Here is a 15889-nt window from a genome sequence, read left to right on the forward strand (position 1 = left end):
GCTCTTCCTAATTTTACGATATAAATATATATTCTTAATGCTTATTTTCTGTTTATATTGTTTTATAGAGTCCAGTGCAGGAAAACGCCCCTGTGAGTTAGAATGTAGGCCAAAAGTCACAGGGTAGACTGCACGTCTTGTGCAGAAAACAGGAAGTATAGAAAAAGCGGAACTAAGTAAACTGAGTGTGTGTGTGACGTGCAGCAGAACTACATAACCATGCTGGCTTCTAATGCTTTCAGACCTAAGCGTGTGTGTTCGTGTGACAGGTCTCCATTTCCGGAAATATACAATAGAGATCATTTTTCGAGTTGAACAGTTGAACAGGACAGATTCTCAGAGATGTGGGTCCCCAAGAACTTGAAGCTGGAGACCCGGTCAACAGCTGTGCCATTTATGTAGATGGGGACATGGGTGTCTGTCTCCTCTCTCCTGAAGTCCACAATGAGCTCTTTGGTTTTGCTGGTACTCAGGAACAGGTTATTGTCAGCACCACACAGCTTTAGTTCTTCACTGTAGCAGACTCACCAAGGTCTGCAGTCATAGAGGAACGGGCTCGGCACACAGCACAGCAGTTATGGCCTAACATGCTGGGGTCTGTTGGTCAGAAAGTCCATGATCCAGGTACAGGTGGAGCTGCTGATTCTAAGATCCACAAGTTTGGTGATCAGCTTGGAGGGAATAAGTGTACTGAATGCTGAGCTGAAGTCAATGAACAGCATTCTTGGATAAGTATTTTTGTTGTCCAGGTGTGAGAGTACACAGTGAAGCGCTGTGGGTACAGCATCCTCTGTACTCCTGTTGCTTCGATTGGCAAATTGGTGAGGATCCAGTGTGGGGAGCAAGCATGCCTTGAGGTGTGCCAGGACCAGTTGCTCAAAGCACTTCATAACTATGGGCGTGAGAGCAACAGGGCGATAGTGGTTCAGGCTAGTTGGTGATGAGTGTTTTAGCACTGACAAGATGAAGATGGTCTTGAAGCACGCTGGCACTACTGCCTGGGCAAGCGACAGGTTAAAGATGTCTGTGAAGAGCCCTGCAAGCTGCTCTGCACATGCTGTCATCAGGGGGTAGGGTTTCTTTTTATTTGTTGTCATTAACAAAACGAGCGTAGAAGTCATTTAGCTCATTGAGGAAGGACAAATCCATGGCTGTCTGTGTGGAATTGCTGGGCTTGTAGTCAGACATGGCCTGAATGCCCATCCACATATGTTGTGAGTCAGAGCTGACAAAGTGTTCTTCAGATTGTAGCTGTGCTTCACCTTCTTGATGCCCCTCTTCAGGTCATCCCTGGACGTTGTTAGGTTCAATATTGAGGAGGGGTAGAGGAGGTAATCTACTTTCAAAATAACAACACTGATCCGGCCAGGTGAAGTCAAACGATGATTTTAATGACACGCGTGGGAAGACCGCCGCTGTACGCAGACAGCGCCGATCCCCAACTTACAGAGCATAAGCAGGTGTTTTATACCTTTCAGGGCTTAAATTTACTGACGCCCCTAAACGTCACTCAGATACAGTTCATACATAGGATTCAAAACCACAATGACTTAACACAGTTTAAAATAACATTGTCTCCGTCTCCACAGCAGATGCTTCCTGTCAACATTCTGACTTTCACTTCTCGTCTGGAAAACCAGACCCACACCCTGCAAGAAACTATTCCTCTTTTACAGAGACAATTTTAGAGTTACAAGCAAACATGATTAACCTCTCACCTATAAATGAGTCTATCTAATGTGTGAGTGTGTGTGTGTCAGCATGAAATGCACTCAGTTTCACCTCTCGCCTCACCAGCTGAACCTTGTAACCTTTTCCACCAGACAGAAGGCCAGCGCGTACACATTTAAGATTATAACAAGCATTCAAAAGCATTTAAGATTATAGATTCAACTCAACAGTTTAATGTGGTTATAACTGCACCTGTAATAAAGGCTAATTGGGTACCAGTATGTTTAAACATCTGAATACAATATCAATACTGCAGATTGTATTATTAATGCAATGGTAATGATGATGATTATTAACAATAGCAGTAAAATAATTTCTAATTCCTCACATTCCCTCTCTTGGTGACCCTTTTTCCTCAAAAAATAGGGTCACCACACTAATTTGTGTCATTGCTCTGACCCTCTCTAGCTGTCCTCTGGCTCAGCCAATCAGACAACAACCTCATGTCATCTAGGTGGTCCAGTAATAAACATCAGCTCCCCCTCGAGAACGCTCCATGCATGAGATTAGGTTTTTCTGGGTCCCTCTCTTGTGGTCCGTCAGGCCTCGGGCCTCCAAGATCCTCACCCCTATGGTAGCCGAGATCTCCTGCAAAGGAACAAAACACCTTTTCCTACGCCTCCCTAACTTATCATGTTCATCAAATGTTCTCTTTATTCAAACTTGGTTCAACCTATTATGTCTGGGACTCTTTAATCAAAAGCATGAACCTAATTATCTTTTGACTTATTAACTATTATTTCTACATATTCTTCAACATTACTCATCTCCGTACTCATCATTTTAACCCTCTTAAAGCGCTGCTTTCCCGTCCCTGCATATGTTTCCTGTTGCTCGCTCTATTCTCCCTTATCTAATCATCAACATCCTGTACACAAACTGTCGCTGCTGCAAGTGCCTCAACTCTGACCTAAAAGTCACCTTTCACAATAGATCACAAGAAAATCATTATAAGCGCCTATTCTACTGAAAGATCAAAGAGAACAACCACTTTAATCAATTAAGTTTAAGCATATAAGCAATTACTCATGCGTAAATTTCATCAGAGCTAAACGCTGCCTAGAAACAACCCCTGTGTGTTAACACTAACTTCATTTTAAAACTCATATTTCCTGTGTCATAACCTGTTGTTGATATAGCATCTTTATCTCATTTTGCTCCTCTATAAACTAGAGTTAACTTCTACAGTGGCCCCCTTTTGTTAATGGCACGAATTATATCAACAAGTTTCTCCTCTTTCAGCCAGATTCAGTTATAAGCTAAATGAATTTCAGGTTTATGGATTCTATGTGTTTGTAAGCATGTGCGACCTTCTATGCTCTAAGCCTCCCTCAATATATCAACTGAGACATCGCGCTCAGTGAAGCTTACAATCTTCAATAGACTGAGCCACAACTCTTTAATAAGCGCCAAAATACAATGTGTAAAAATCATTTCTACGTATAAGCTCTCTCCTCTATCCTAAAAATAAATCTATGTAATATCTGTATGTGTAAGCCTACATTATAACCACTTCTTCTAGAAATCAAAAAAGAAATCAAACATTTTCTACTCCTACAATCTTCACTAGTTTCCCCATATCTTTTATTCCCACAGTTTCCCTTTAAGTTTTGTACACTGCTTCTTATAAACACCGGCATTTTATCTTCTAAACAGGATTCAGTCCACTTTAATCCTTTAACCTTAACATAACAATAACAATTTCTGCTTCAGTTTTAGCATATCTAGATTATCAAAAAACTCCAAAATCATAAAATGATAAAATGATCATAAAATGATCCTAAAACCTATTTCAAATTAAACCTTAAATTCCCCCTTTTTTGACACATATAATGTGTCAAACTAAAAATGCTTCACCCAAGCTTAGGAAATTAAAAAAGTTAGTCATCCCAACTTTGGTCCAGTCACACAAATTCACTCACATGCATTCACACCAGGTTTTTGGTGATAGTGGAGACTCCCGCGCAAGTAATCAGATTCTCCACCCTCAGCAAAATGAGCTCATTCATTTGCTTTATTTTGTTTTTAGGAAAATAGTTCCTTATGCTTTTGGATTGGATTGAATCGCTACAATCCTTTTAGACAGGGACTTACGACCTGATTAGGTCCCCACAGGTAGCCTTCTCCTCAGCCAGTTGTAATCTGGAAAGCCCACCTTATATTTGCTCTCCCGAGAATTTGTCAGCGCTGTTATTCACTGTTGCAGGCCTGCTCAGAACGAAAATGAGAAAAAGAGAGCTGATTATTAGCTCATCAAAACACTAAACAAAAAAAAAAACACCTGACAGGTTTTCTCTAAGTGCACTGTTACAAAACTAATGGGCCCCTCTTAGACATGTCCATGTTTACTATACTCCCTCTATTAAAAATAAAAAACAAAAACAACCCAAACCTAACAAACAGAATCAATCCATCACCACAACAACAACCTCAAAAATCTTAAACACACAAAATTTTGCCACCAGGGTCCTGATACTCCCAGGTCAACTGACATAATTTCACCTCCTCAATACACCGAAAATCTTGTTAGAACCACACAAGTTGCACACAACAATCTCCCCCTTTATGCACTTTAACATACTTAGATTCAGCATAAGATATAAACCCAATACAACAAAACCCATTACAACAAAACCTGTTACTTTACCATTATATTTCACCAAGTAATCCTCCTCAGTCACTGCTCTGTTTCCTCAATTGAAAGCCTCAGTCACACACAGACACACAGGAAGCTTCTCCGTCACCACTCACTCCAGCTAATTTGCATACTGAGTCATATCTCAAGAAGTTGCCGTAACAAGAGAAATACATGTTTAAACATTACCACATTATTGAAATACTTTCATTTTCTTTCTATACTAATCACTTGCTTTGATCAATCAGTACAAGAGTACTCCTAAGTCACTCTTATAAAAACTACTTTAATCCCTTTTCTTTTCCTTTTCCATAACTCACTCCCTCTGTCATATAACTTCTTTGAGTTATTCCTCATCTTCAAGCTCCAAGTGTATTTTATTAAACATTCACACCATTTTAACACTCATACAAGTAGCAAGCTGATTTGCATTGCGTATGTTTGTGTTCTTAGCCAGGTTTAATCAATGTCTATGCATTAATCTTCATGAGGTTGTCCTTGTAAGGTTAATGCATTTTCTGCTTGTGTATGTGATTTTGCATATGTTGCTTTTTGCAGTGTTTCCGACTCCTTCACAATTCTCCACTTAAGCAGTCAGTTTTCTCTTCCCCAAATTTGCTAACCCAAATTTTAATTTCCCACCTGAAATAACAGCATTCCTGGTCCTCAGCCAGAAGCTAGAGCTTGCTTGTCAGGTTCAGGGACACATGACGCTGTGAACAATTCAACCAGAAACTTGCCTTCACATGTCCAGTGATGTTAACCTATAACTTTCTTCCGACTGCTGCGTGTGGAAAATTGATCCAGGTCTGCTTTGCCCCTGAAAATAACACAACTGACACATTTTCATTATTATCATGAGTGCTTAAACTACCCGTTTTTTCTCTCTCTGGTCAGAAATACCAACTTATGTCATGTATGTAAGCATGTTCTTCATTGCATTTTATGTATTCATGTTAATGTTCAGTGAGTGTAAGCTGTTTCTTCATTGCCTTTCATGTTATATGATCATGTTAATGAAGTGTAAGCTGCTTCTTCATTGCATATGTGTGTTACAATCAGGTTTAATTTATGCATCTTTTCACTGAGTTCTGCATTCAAACTATCTCACTTCTGATTCTTACCAAAAATAATTTCATATGTAACAATTTTGTGTATGTGTGTTTTCTATTTTCTGTTTACCTCTTTGTTGTGATCTAGGGGACATCTCTAAACCATCATGAGTTCAGACTTCAATTTCAACCCAATTATACCCTGTATTCTCGCAGTCGAACTCGTCTGAGCTTCACCTCTCACCGGTCTCCGTCTTCTCTTCACAGTGTCCTGTGTTGTCTTGAAATCTCCAGCAACTTTAGTCCCAAGTCAACTGTTTGCTGCTTCTCTGTTTCTTCTCCGTTGATCTTTTCAGTATTTTCCTTTTAGATCAAGTCCCAGCCTGGCAAAATATCACATTCAGTGCCTTCAGACAGTCATGTCACACTGCTCTTACCAGCCTGCAGTTCACCGTGCATGTTTTCATCACGTGGCTTCTGCTTCTCTGTTGATCCTTTCAGTCGTCTCTTTCAAGATTGCTCCAAGCATGGCAAATCTGAAAATCAGTGTCCAGTGCTTTCCCACAGTTCTTTATCCCACTGTTCAACTGCCCAGCCTTTAATTCACAGTACATGTTGCATCACATGCTTTTCTTACATGCTGCTGGTGTCATCAGTCGTCGTCAGTGTTAATGGTTCAGTTGCACTGTCTTTTGCCTGCTGTTAATTCTTCAAGTCCACGATGTTCTGTCGGTCTTCATCAGGAGATTAACTGTCCTTTGAGCTTCTTCTCAGGTGAGGTCAGTGAGAGGTCAAGCTGTAAAATTTTAGCCAAAACCTGGCCTGTTTTCCTCCCAATTCTGTTAATCTATGGTTTTGCCGCTGTACTCAAGGTTCCAGGTTGAGAGAAGTCCACCTCTTTGACACGCTAAAGCATACAATTAATATCCTTTTCATTTCTTTTCTTAAAACCTCCATTTGCTTCATCTGCCTAGAGTTTAACTTGTCTGTTTCTCTCTCTGGGTGCTCTCTTGTCACAGTCAGTTCCTTTTATGGGCATGCAGTTCCTGTCACACACACCATTTCCTGTCACACACACAGCTGCTATTTTCTCTCAGACTTCCACTTTTCACTCACTCTACTATCAACTTTCCTAGTGCTTGTCTTACTTATTATTTTTGTACAAATCACATCCAATCACTCAAAACCTGCTTCTCACAGCATTCACACTCTTAAACTACGACAGAAGTTGAGGAATATAACTCAAAATACGCTTTCCTAAGAGTATTTTAGGCATGCCTTTCATAATCAGAAAGAGCAAGTCAAAAAATTGAAACCTCTATTAATTCTCACAGCACACACATGAAATTAAAAAATAAAACACACCAGCATTTATTGCTGAAGAGAGGTTACTACTGAAAGTAATATGTTAGTTTTAAGCCTATACAATGCACTCAATATATTTATATATATATATATATCCAAACTCAGTCAATTACTATACATCCACTACGGCAACTCAAAACTTTATTTATAGCCCTCTAATAAACATAAATGGCATCTTAAACACACGCATTCAACAATGTTTGCAGTAGTATTTATGAAACCAACTATGGTTTAACCAGTTCACTGCTTACTAATTTGCATTTTCACATTCACACACACACAGTCTAAAAATAGCTCCAGCACAGACTCAGCCTCCTTTCACACAGAGATCTCTTATTTTATATTACAACTGCACAGATTTTTAGGCCTTTTAGCACCTACACAATTTTGGCAAATTTAACCTAACCACCCAGCGGATAAACTATCAGTTTTTTGCGATCAATTCACCAGTATCAGCCTCGAACTGTTTCTGGCCTAATCTCTAACATCCCTAACTCAATTTAAAAGTGTCCAACACCCAAGGTCCAACCTTTGCTGCCCAAAAAAGTGCAGATACCGTTCCAAACGGTAAAGTGGTCCAACCACTAGTTATTCTGGAGTGCCCCAAGCTCCACAGTGACCAACTGACTATCCCTCAAAGAGGACAAGGCCTAGGCGTCCTTGGCCTTGGCAAGCGTTACCTCTGAGCACTGCGCCTCCTAGTGGCCTCGAACCACCGTCCTTCAAAAATTTATAATACTTCGAAACAACAATCAACACCCAAAACAAGTGTATGACTGACCCAGGTCCAACCTGTCTGACCAATTTGGGACTCAAACCCATAAAATGACCAAATTCCCTAAATCCTACGTGAGCCTCGAACTCACTTTCACTGTTTTCCTTTTCCTTGGGCCTCGAACCCAGTTTCACTGTTTTCCTTTTCCTTGGGCCTCGAACCCAGTACTTTTACTTATAAACTTCATCATCATAACTTCAACCACAATTCTCATGAGACCTTCACCAAAATCAAAACAGACATTCACCAGTAATTTCAGTGAGTAGACTTAAATTTTTTCATGTCCAATTTGGTACATTTGGAAATTTCAACAGGTAGTGCCTTACCTTTGGATAAGCCGGCTTATGCCCACTCACTTTGACCACTGATATTCGTGCCTGCCCGTCTGACCACCTCGGACCCCGGATTTCTCTGTCCAAGCCTCCAACTCACTCTCCCTCCTCAATAACCGGACGAGCCTCCCAAAATGTTAGGTTCAATATTGAGGAGGGGTAGAGGAGGTAATCTACTTTCAAAATAACAACACTGATCCGGCCAGGTGAAGTCAAACGATGATTTTAATGACACGCGTGGGAAGACCGCCGCTGTACGCAGACAGCGCCGATCCCCAACTTACAGAGCATAAGCAGGTGTTTTATACCTTTCAGGGCTTAAATTTACTGACGCCCCCTAAACGTCACTCAGATACAGTTCATACATAGGATTCAAAACCACAATGACTTAACACAGTTTAAAATAACATTGTCTCCATCTCCACAGCAGATGCTTCCTGTCAACATTCTGACTTTCACTTCTCGTCTGGAAAACCAGACCCACACCCTGCAAGAAACTGTTCCTCTTTTTGCAGAGACAGCAAGAAACTATTCCTCTTTTACAGAGACAATTTTAGAGTTACAAGCAAACATGATTAACCTCTCACCTATACATGAGTCTATCTAATGTGTGAGTGTGTGTGTGTGTCATCATGAAATGCACTCATTTTCACCTCTTGCCTCACCAGCTGAACCTTATAACCTTTTCCACCAGACAGAAGGCCAGCACGTACACATTTAAGATTATAACAAGCATTCAAAAGCATTTAAGATTATAGATTCAACTCAACAGTTTAATGTGGTTATAACGGCACCTGTAATAAAGGCTAATTGGGTACCAATATGTTTAAACATCTGAATACAATATCAATACTGCAGATTGTATTATTAATGCAATGGTAATGATGATGATTATTAACAATAGCAGTAAAATAATTTCTAATTCCTCACAACGTACTGTAGGTCTGAGCGTCCCCTGATCTGAAGGTATTGGTACGTGCCTTTAGTAGAAGCCGCACTTCCTTATTCACCCATGTTTTCTGATTGGGGTACATGTGAACGGCTGTGCAATTGGACAGTCTAGGCTTCAGATTCACATCACATACAGTTTCAGTTGGGCTGACTAAACCGAGTGTGCTCCTTTCACAGATTGCAAAACAGCTAACAAGGCAGACATTGTGTTCATTGTTGATGAGTCCGGAAGCATTGGAGAGGAAAACTTCAGGCTGACACGTAATTTCCTGCGCTCGGTCATCAGCAGCCTGGAAACTGGTCCATTTAAAATCCGAGTAGGCATTGTTACATACAACGACGTGCCGACTGCACACATCTCCCTCAACTCTTTCAGAGACAAGGCAGACATTCTGCAGTTCATCAGCTTCCTGCCTTACCGTCAAGGTGGTACAAACACTGGAGCTGCCCTACACTTCGCCCTGAAAAACATCTTCACTGAAAAAAAGGGCAGCAGGGAGGATGTCCCGAAGGTAGCGGTGGTAATCACAGACGGTGAATCCCAGGATAATGTGAAGGAACCTGCGATCGCTCTCCGTCGAGCTGGTGTCACAGTTTTTGCTGTCGGAATCAAAGACGCCAATAAAGCCGAACTGCTGGAGATGGCATCTTACCCCAAGTTCGTTTTTACTGTGGACAGTTTCATCAAGCTGAAACCCCTGAAAGAAACTCTGCAGGCAACCCTGTGCAACACCATCATCCAGATCGGGGTCCAGGACAAGGAAAGTGATTTAGAGACTAAAGAAGGTTTGAACTAAGCTTTCCTGATAAGTTGCCGTTAGTTTTCCTTGAGAAATGTTAACTTTTATAGTAGCATTATTGATGCAATGCTCTGTGTTAGTGTTAGAGGAATGTCAAGGTGGGTGACTGGATCTTACCTGATAAATTTCCCACATAAGAAAAAAGAGTAAGAAACCACTCATCCATTATTAAGTTATAGTTGTTCATAAGCAGCCTGTAAAACATGCTGGGTGTAAATATGGTTTCTCAAACATTTCAGACTCTGAATGCTCAGTTCAAACTCGCTTTCTTTGACAATGTGAGAAGATCTAACTCACATTGTTTGTTTTTCTCTTCAGCATGTGATAAAAAGGACCAAGCTGACATTTTCTTCCTGATGGACGACTCAGGGAGCATTATACATGAAGATTTCTCAGACATGCAGAAGTTTATCATTGAGTTTCTTCATACCTTCCGTATTGGGCCAGACCATGTTCGCATGGGTCTTGTTAAATATTCAGATTCCCCCTCTCTACAGTTTGACCTAACACAGCACTCAGATGCTAAGACAATGGAAAAGGCTGTGAAGGAAATCTTTCACGAAGGAGGTGGAACTAACACAGGAAAAGCACTGTCATCCATGAAAGGACATTTTCAGAACGCAAAGACGAGCCGTGGCTACAAAGTCTCCGAGTACCTGATCGTCATCACCGATGGAGAATCCCAAGATGAAGTTAAAGATGCTGCAGAAGAACTGAGGGCGCAGGATGTCATCATCTACGCCATCGGGGTGAACTCCTCAAATGATAATGAGCTGAATGAGATTGCTGGGGATCCAAAGAGAAAGTTTTTTGTCAGTAATTTTGATGCCCTGAAAACCATTAAAAATGACGTCATCAGAGAGATCTGTTCGGAAAGTGAGTTAAATTAAGTTGGGCTTTGCTTTGTGGCACACATCATTGAGATAATAAGAGGAGAGGATAGAGAACAGGACCATAAACTATTTCAAAAACTTGATTAGATGTATACATGATTTCCACTTTCTTTTATGGGACTTTCACATGTTCAAAATTGCCAATTCTAGATTTAGGTAGGGAAATAACTGTAAAAAGAGAAAACCACACTAACCTCTATTTGTTTTTCATCCACAGCTTGTAAAGACATACCAAGCGACATATTTTTCTTAACTGACAGCTCTGAGAGTATCTCTGAGGAAGACTTCCAAAAGATGAAAAATTTCACGAAATCTGTCATTAGCAAGTCCAGCATTGGGCTGGATAAGGTGCATGTTGGTTTTATGCAGTACAGCACCAACAGACGCCTGGAGTTCGACCTCACCAAACACTACAACCTGGAAGGAATGCTAAACACCATCGATGTTATGGAGCAGATGAACGAAGGCACTCGCACTGGCAGGGCCATCACAGAGGTCTCACAGTATTTTGATGCAGCCAGAGGAGGGCGGCCTTGGATGAAGCAGTGGTTGGTCATTATAACAGATGGTAAATCCCAAGATAGCGTCAAAGAACCAGCTGACGCTCTGAGGGCCAAAGGAGTGGTGATCTATGCCATTGGAGTGGATAAGGCTAACAGGACAGAACTGTTGGAGATCAGTGGCTCATCGCAGAGGGTCTTCATTGAGAATACCTTTGATGCATTGAAGGAACTAGAGACCAAGCTGGCCTTGAAGTTCTGTGAGAAAGGTAAGAGAGGCTGTTTCAAACCATCTGTGATGTATGACTGTCTAAAAGGTACAACCAAAGGTGGAGTCTGTGGAGGTGTTAAATCATTCAGTCAGTTAACTCAAAAAGGTTTTAATATATTAAACCCATCAATACCTCAGCACGAATCGTTAATGATTGATTTAGTAAAATAAAAATGACTTTTAAAATGTTTGTTTTGCTATTTTAGTTTTTATTGTGACAACAAAAAGTTCTGTCTTTGCTAACCTCCTCTCTGCCTCTTTTTCCTTCATCCAGATTGTAAAAAGACAGTAGAGGCTGATATTATTTTTCTGGTTGATGGTTCTGAAAGCATAAACAAGGAACAGTTCAAAAGTATGCAAACCTTTATGGCTTCAGTTGTGAACCAGACCACCATTGGTAAAGATCTGACTCGTTTTGGAGTCATTCTCTACTCTGACACACCCAAATCCAGCTTTACTCTAAATGAAATTCACGCCAAAGGAAAAGTCCTTGAAGCAGTGCAGCAGCTGGTACAACCACGCGGAGGCACCTACACAGGTGCTGCTTTGGCATACTCGCTGCAGTACTTCAACGCTGAACATGGTGGTCGGAGAGAAATCAGGGTGCCTCAGATTCTCATGGTGATCACAGATGGAGAAGCTACTGACTCTGAGAGATTGAAAGCAGAATCTGATGCTCTGCGACAAAATGAGGTCACAGTCATCAGTATCGGAGTGCAGGACGCAAAGAGGGACGAGCTGGAGACCATGGCTGGTGACGACACATCCAAAGTTTTTTTTGTCGAAAATTTTAAGGATTTGGAAACTCTGGACCAGAACATTTCTTCTGTCATCTGCAATTCCACTAAGCGAGGTAAGAGTGTCCCAAAGGCACCAGAGCACAACAATTACCTCAAACTGCTTTATATATTATATTATATTATATTCACGATCCTGGGTCTTATGGAGGACCACAAGAGCCACGCTCATCGAAATAAAGATTTCTGTGCTTAAATAATGAATTGTAGAATAAATTTTGCATTTGTGAATTTATTTTTGAATTCCAATTTAATAAACTGCATTTCAAAATCCTTTTTCCATTTGCACTTTAATATGTGGGACATTTGTTATATTATATAATATAAAATAATTTCCCCTAGGGATCAAAGTATTCTGATTCTGATCAATATAATAATTATATAATATATGCATGTTTAATGTTTCCCAAGTTTTTCATTAATGTCTAATTTTTGGTCAACCCTTCTTCCGGTGTCACAATAGATACAAAAGTCTAACCAAAGATGGTATCAGGTTTTTGGTTGGCTGATTGATGGAGGCCTGACGATGCCACAGTGTTAAATTTACAGCACAGTTGTGTATTAATGGCATCAAATGTCTCTTTCTTGCTTTTTCTTTGGCAGTTTGCAACCAGACAGACTTGGTCTTCCTACTCGATTACTCGAGCAGCATCAACCCAGACCAGCACACGATTATGTTAAACTTCACAGCAAGTGTGGTGGACAACTTCAATGTCAGTAAAGAGTTTGCACATGTCGGACTTGCACAGTTCAGTGCTGATCCTAAACATGAGTTTCACCTTAACACGTACAACGACAAGACGAAGATGATTGAGCATATCCTTAACATGAACTATAAAGGTGGAAACACTTATCTTGGAGAAGCCTTGGATCACATTAGGGACTACTTTCATGAATCAAATGGAGGCCGCAGAGACGTTCCCAAGAACCTGGTGTTGATCACAGATGGTAATTCTAAAGATGACGTGGAGGATGCCGCAGAAGCGCTCAGGAAAATGGGGATTACAATATTCGCCATTGCTGTTGGAGATGTCTATTACCTACAGCTCCTGCAGATCACTGGCACGCCAGAGAAGGTCTTTAATGTCGAGAACTTCGACAGCTTGGCAAATATCAAGACAAAGATCATTGACGAAATCTGTGACACTGTGCCTGAGCCCAAAATTGGTAAGTTGGAAAAAAGAGATGTGCATGACTAGTAATTTCATAATTAGGCGAACAGAAAATCTTTGAGTGAATACTTTAAAAGAGAGACTAAACCAAGACAGCCAGAAGATCCAATTTCCGTATTTTAAATGGTGACGTAATGTGGGGCACCATTTATAACAGCAACTGCTTTCACACCACACAGTTCAGGGGACAAGTATCCACAGCTGGACTGGCCATCGGGCACACCGGGCAACTGCCCGATGGTGATTTTTCATTTTTATGGGCCATTTTTGTTTGTAACGGTATATAGAGTGAAAGGTGGTAGCCTATTGGTCATGATTGACTCTGGGCTGGACCAATTATAGCCAAGAAGGTTGATGCACCCTCCCCCTTGCTTGGGCAACGACTCTGAAAGCAATCTTATTGTAGACAAAGAGAAGAAAATGGTACTGAGGTGAAAAGGAAGCGATTTGTCCCAGACTTCGGCTAAAATGAAATAAAGACACAAAGCTGGATTTATTCTGTGTCTTTGCTGCACAGCTGCCTCTTCTTCTCTCATTCTCCCCCTCCCTCTCCTGTTTCTACTTCAATCATGAAACTGATCAATGATCAGCTGATCGGCTTTTCTCTCTTGTTTGTTTATTACTTTGCACCAGAAAGAGGAAACCAGCGGATGTAGCGCTAAACAACAGCAGCACGTTTAAGCTTGATCAGCTGTTGTTAGAATTTATAATACCTCATGGGCCCGTCTCTAGTCAAAATGCCCAGGCCGATTTTTTGTCCCAGTCCAGCCCTGCAAGTATCTACCGGTGGTGGTTTGCTGCGTGCATTCACCCCACTCTAGTAAGTGAAATGCACGTCCTCGACTATGAACACACCCAGTCTTCGGTTTGAGTAATTTGTGCTTGGTTTGTCAAGAGCTGCTGTTGTTATTGTAGATGCTGTTAAATATTCCAATTTTTTGATCTGTGGGCTGAAGGAAGAACAACACTCGGTGTGTAAATGCTCAATCAACAATCTCTTTATTCCATACAAACACTTTTGAGCATAAACCATCCGGATGGGAGATGTGACCTGACCATTTCTCACATTCTTATAGCTTCAACCATAATATGGCATAAAATAGCATAATAATCTCACAATGCCTAATGTTTTCCCTCTTATCATTTAAAGACTGTTGCTGGTGCTGCATTCACAGTGAACATAAATCATCCAGTATCCACTCTATTGCCTAATGTGGCTAAAGTTAGCAGTACCAGCATGAGCATCAGTACCTTTGATTGTTTAATCCTGTTGTTTGATTTAGTGAGCCCTTCTTGTCCACGTCACTGTCTTTAGCTATAAAAGGTCAAAGACAAACATCCTCTCCCTGCTTCTCTTCCCACGTTCAGATTGCACAATCGACGTTGCAATAGGATTCGACATTACTGACACGAGTGGATCCAACAACATGCAGATCAGTGACTACATCCAACACCTGGAAGACATTGTCCATCATATTTCACATATTTCAACAGTAGATAACTTGTGCTGCTCTGGCGTCCCCCAGTCCCCGGTCAAGACCCAAATCGCCTTCCATTTGGTAGACAGTGATGGCAGGGCCTTGTATGATACAAATTTTCCAGACTTCAGTGAAGACGTGTTGAAGAAAGTCTTGAGCTGGAAGTTGTCCCAGCCGACCTACTTTAACTCTGAGCTGCTGAATTTCTACAAGGAGAGGTTCAAGACCAAATCCGAGGCTACTGTCAAGGTGAGACATGTTTAGTGCTGTCAGCGTTAATCTCGTTAAAATGATGTTAACGCCATAACCGTTAGTGAGCTAGCGCCGTGCAGCCCTACGCACAGTGCTAGCTCACTAACGCGTTAATGAGCTAACCGCTCTAACGTGTTGATGCCGTGCAGCCCCACGCACGGGGCAATCCGCGCTAACTCGCTAACAGAGATTTGTCGCTTTAATGTGGTTATGGCGTTAAAGTCATTTTAACGAGATGAACGCTGACAGCACTAGTTTAGACCTTTCAGAATCCTTCAGTTCTCATTTCCACCATCAAAATCTTCGAGTAAATGAATTGATATCCTGTGTTGCTAACATGCAACGGTGCTATTTTTCATCTTGTTAAAATTTAGCACATAAACTGCAGCCATGGCTGTTGGGTAGCCAAATACTGGACACTACATTCAATTACCATACCATACCATACCACCTTTATTTATAAAGCACTTCAACATAAAACCAGAGTTCACAAAGTGGTGTACATGCTAATAGCATAAGTAAAGAAAATTAAAATGAGATAAGATAAAATAAATAACTAAAAAAAAAAAAAAAAAAAAAACTAAAATAAATTGTTTTAACATTTATTTTAGTTTGTTTTAACATGTTAAAACAAAGGCCATTAAGAGATTCAAAAGCAAATAAGAGAATTTTAAAAACAATCCTACAATGTACAGGTAGCCAGTGGAGTGAAATTAAAATTGGGGTAATGTGCTCAGACTTTTTTGTTCCAGTTAAAAGACGTGCTGCAGCATTTTGCACAACCTGCAGGCGCCTAATGGATGCATCACTAACCCCTAACCCATTAATTACATTAATTACATTACAAGTTTTTAGTTGCTGTTACCTAGCATGAAGACTGCTATT

The 15889-nt window shown here is 40.8% G+C and overlaps 1 protein-coding gene across 1 annotated transcript in view; it reads left to right on the forward strand.

Moving 5' to 3' along the window:
• Window positions 1-15889, forward strand: part of LOC102799086 (collagen alpha-6(VI) chain-like) — a 60001-nt gene that overhangs the window by 7344 nt on the left and 36768 nt on the right. The window contains exons 5-10 of the mRNA XM_087848594.1: window positions 9019-9627; window positions 9960-10517; window positions 10752-11303; window positions 11580-12158; window positions 12706-13269; window positions 14643-15001. Coding sequence (XP_087704720.1) covers window positions 9019-9627; window positions 9960-10517; window positions 10752-11303; window positions 11580-12158; window positions 12706-13269; window positions 14643-15001 — 3221 coding nt within the window. The remainder of the gene's footprint in view (window positions 1-9018; window positions 9628-9959; window positions 10518-10751; window positions 11304-11579; window positions 12159-12705; window positions 13270-14642; window positions 15002-15889) is intronic.

This window comes from Neolamprologus brichardi, chromosome 11 (genome assembly GCF_056152115.1).
Source record: "Neolamprologus brichardi isolate AB-2024 chromosome 11, ASM5615211v1, whole genome shotgun sequence".
Lineage (NCBI taxonomy): Eukaryota > Metazoa > Chordata > Actinopteri > Cichliformes > Cichlidae > Neolamprologus > Neolamprologus brichardi.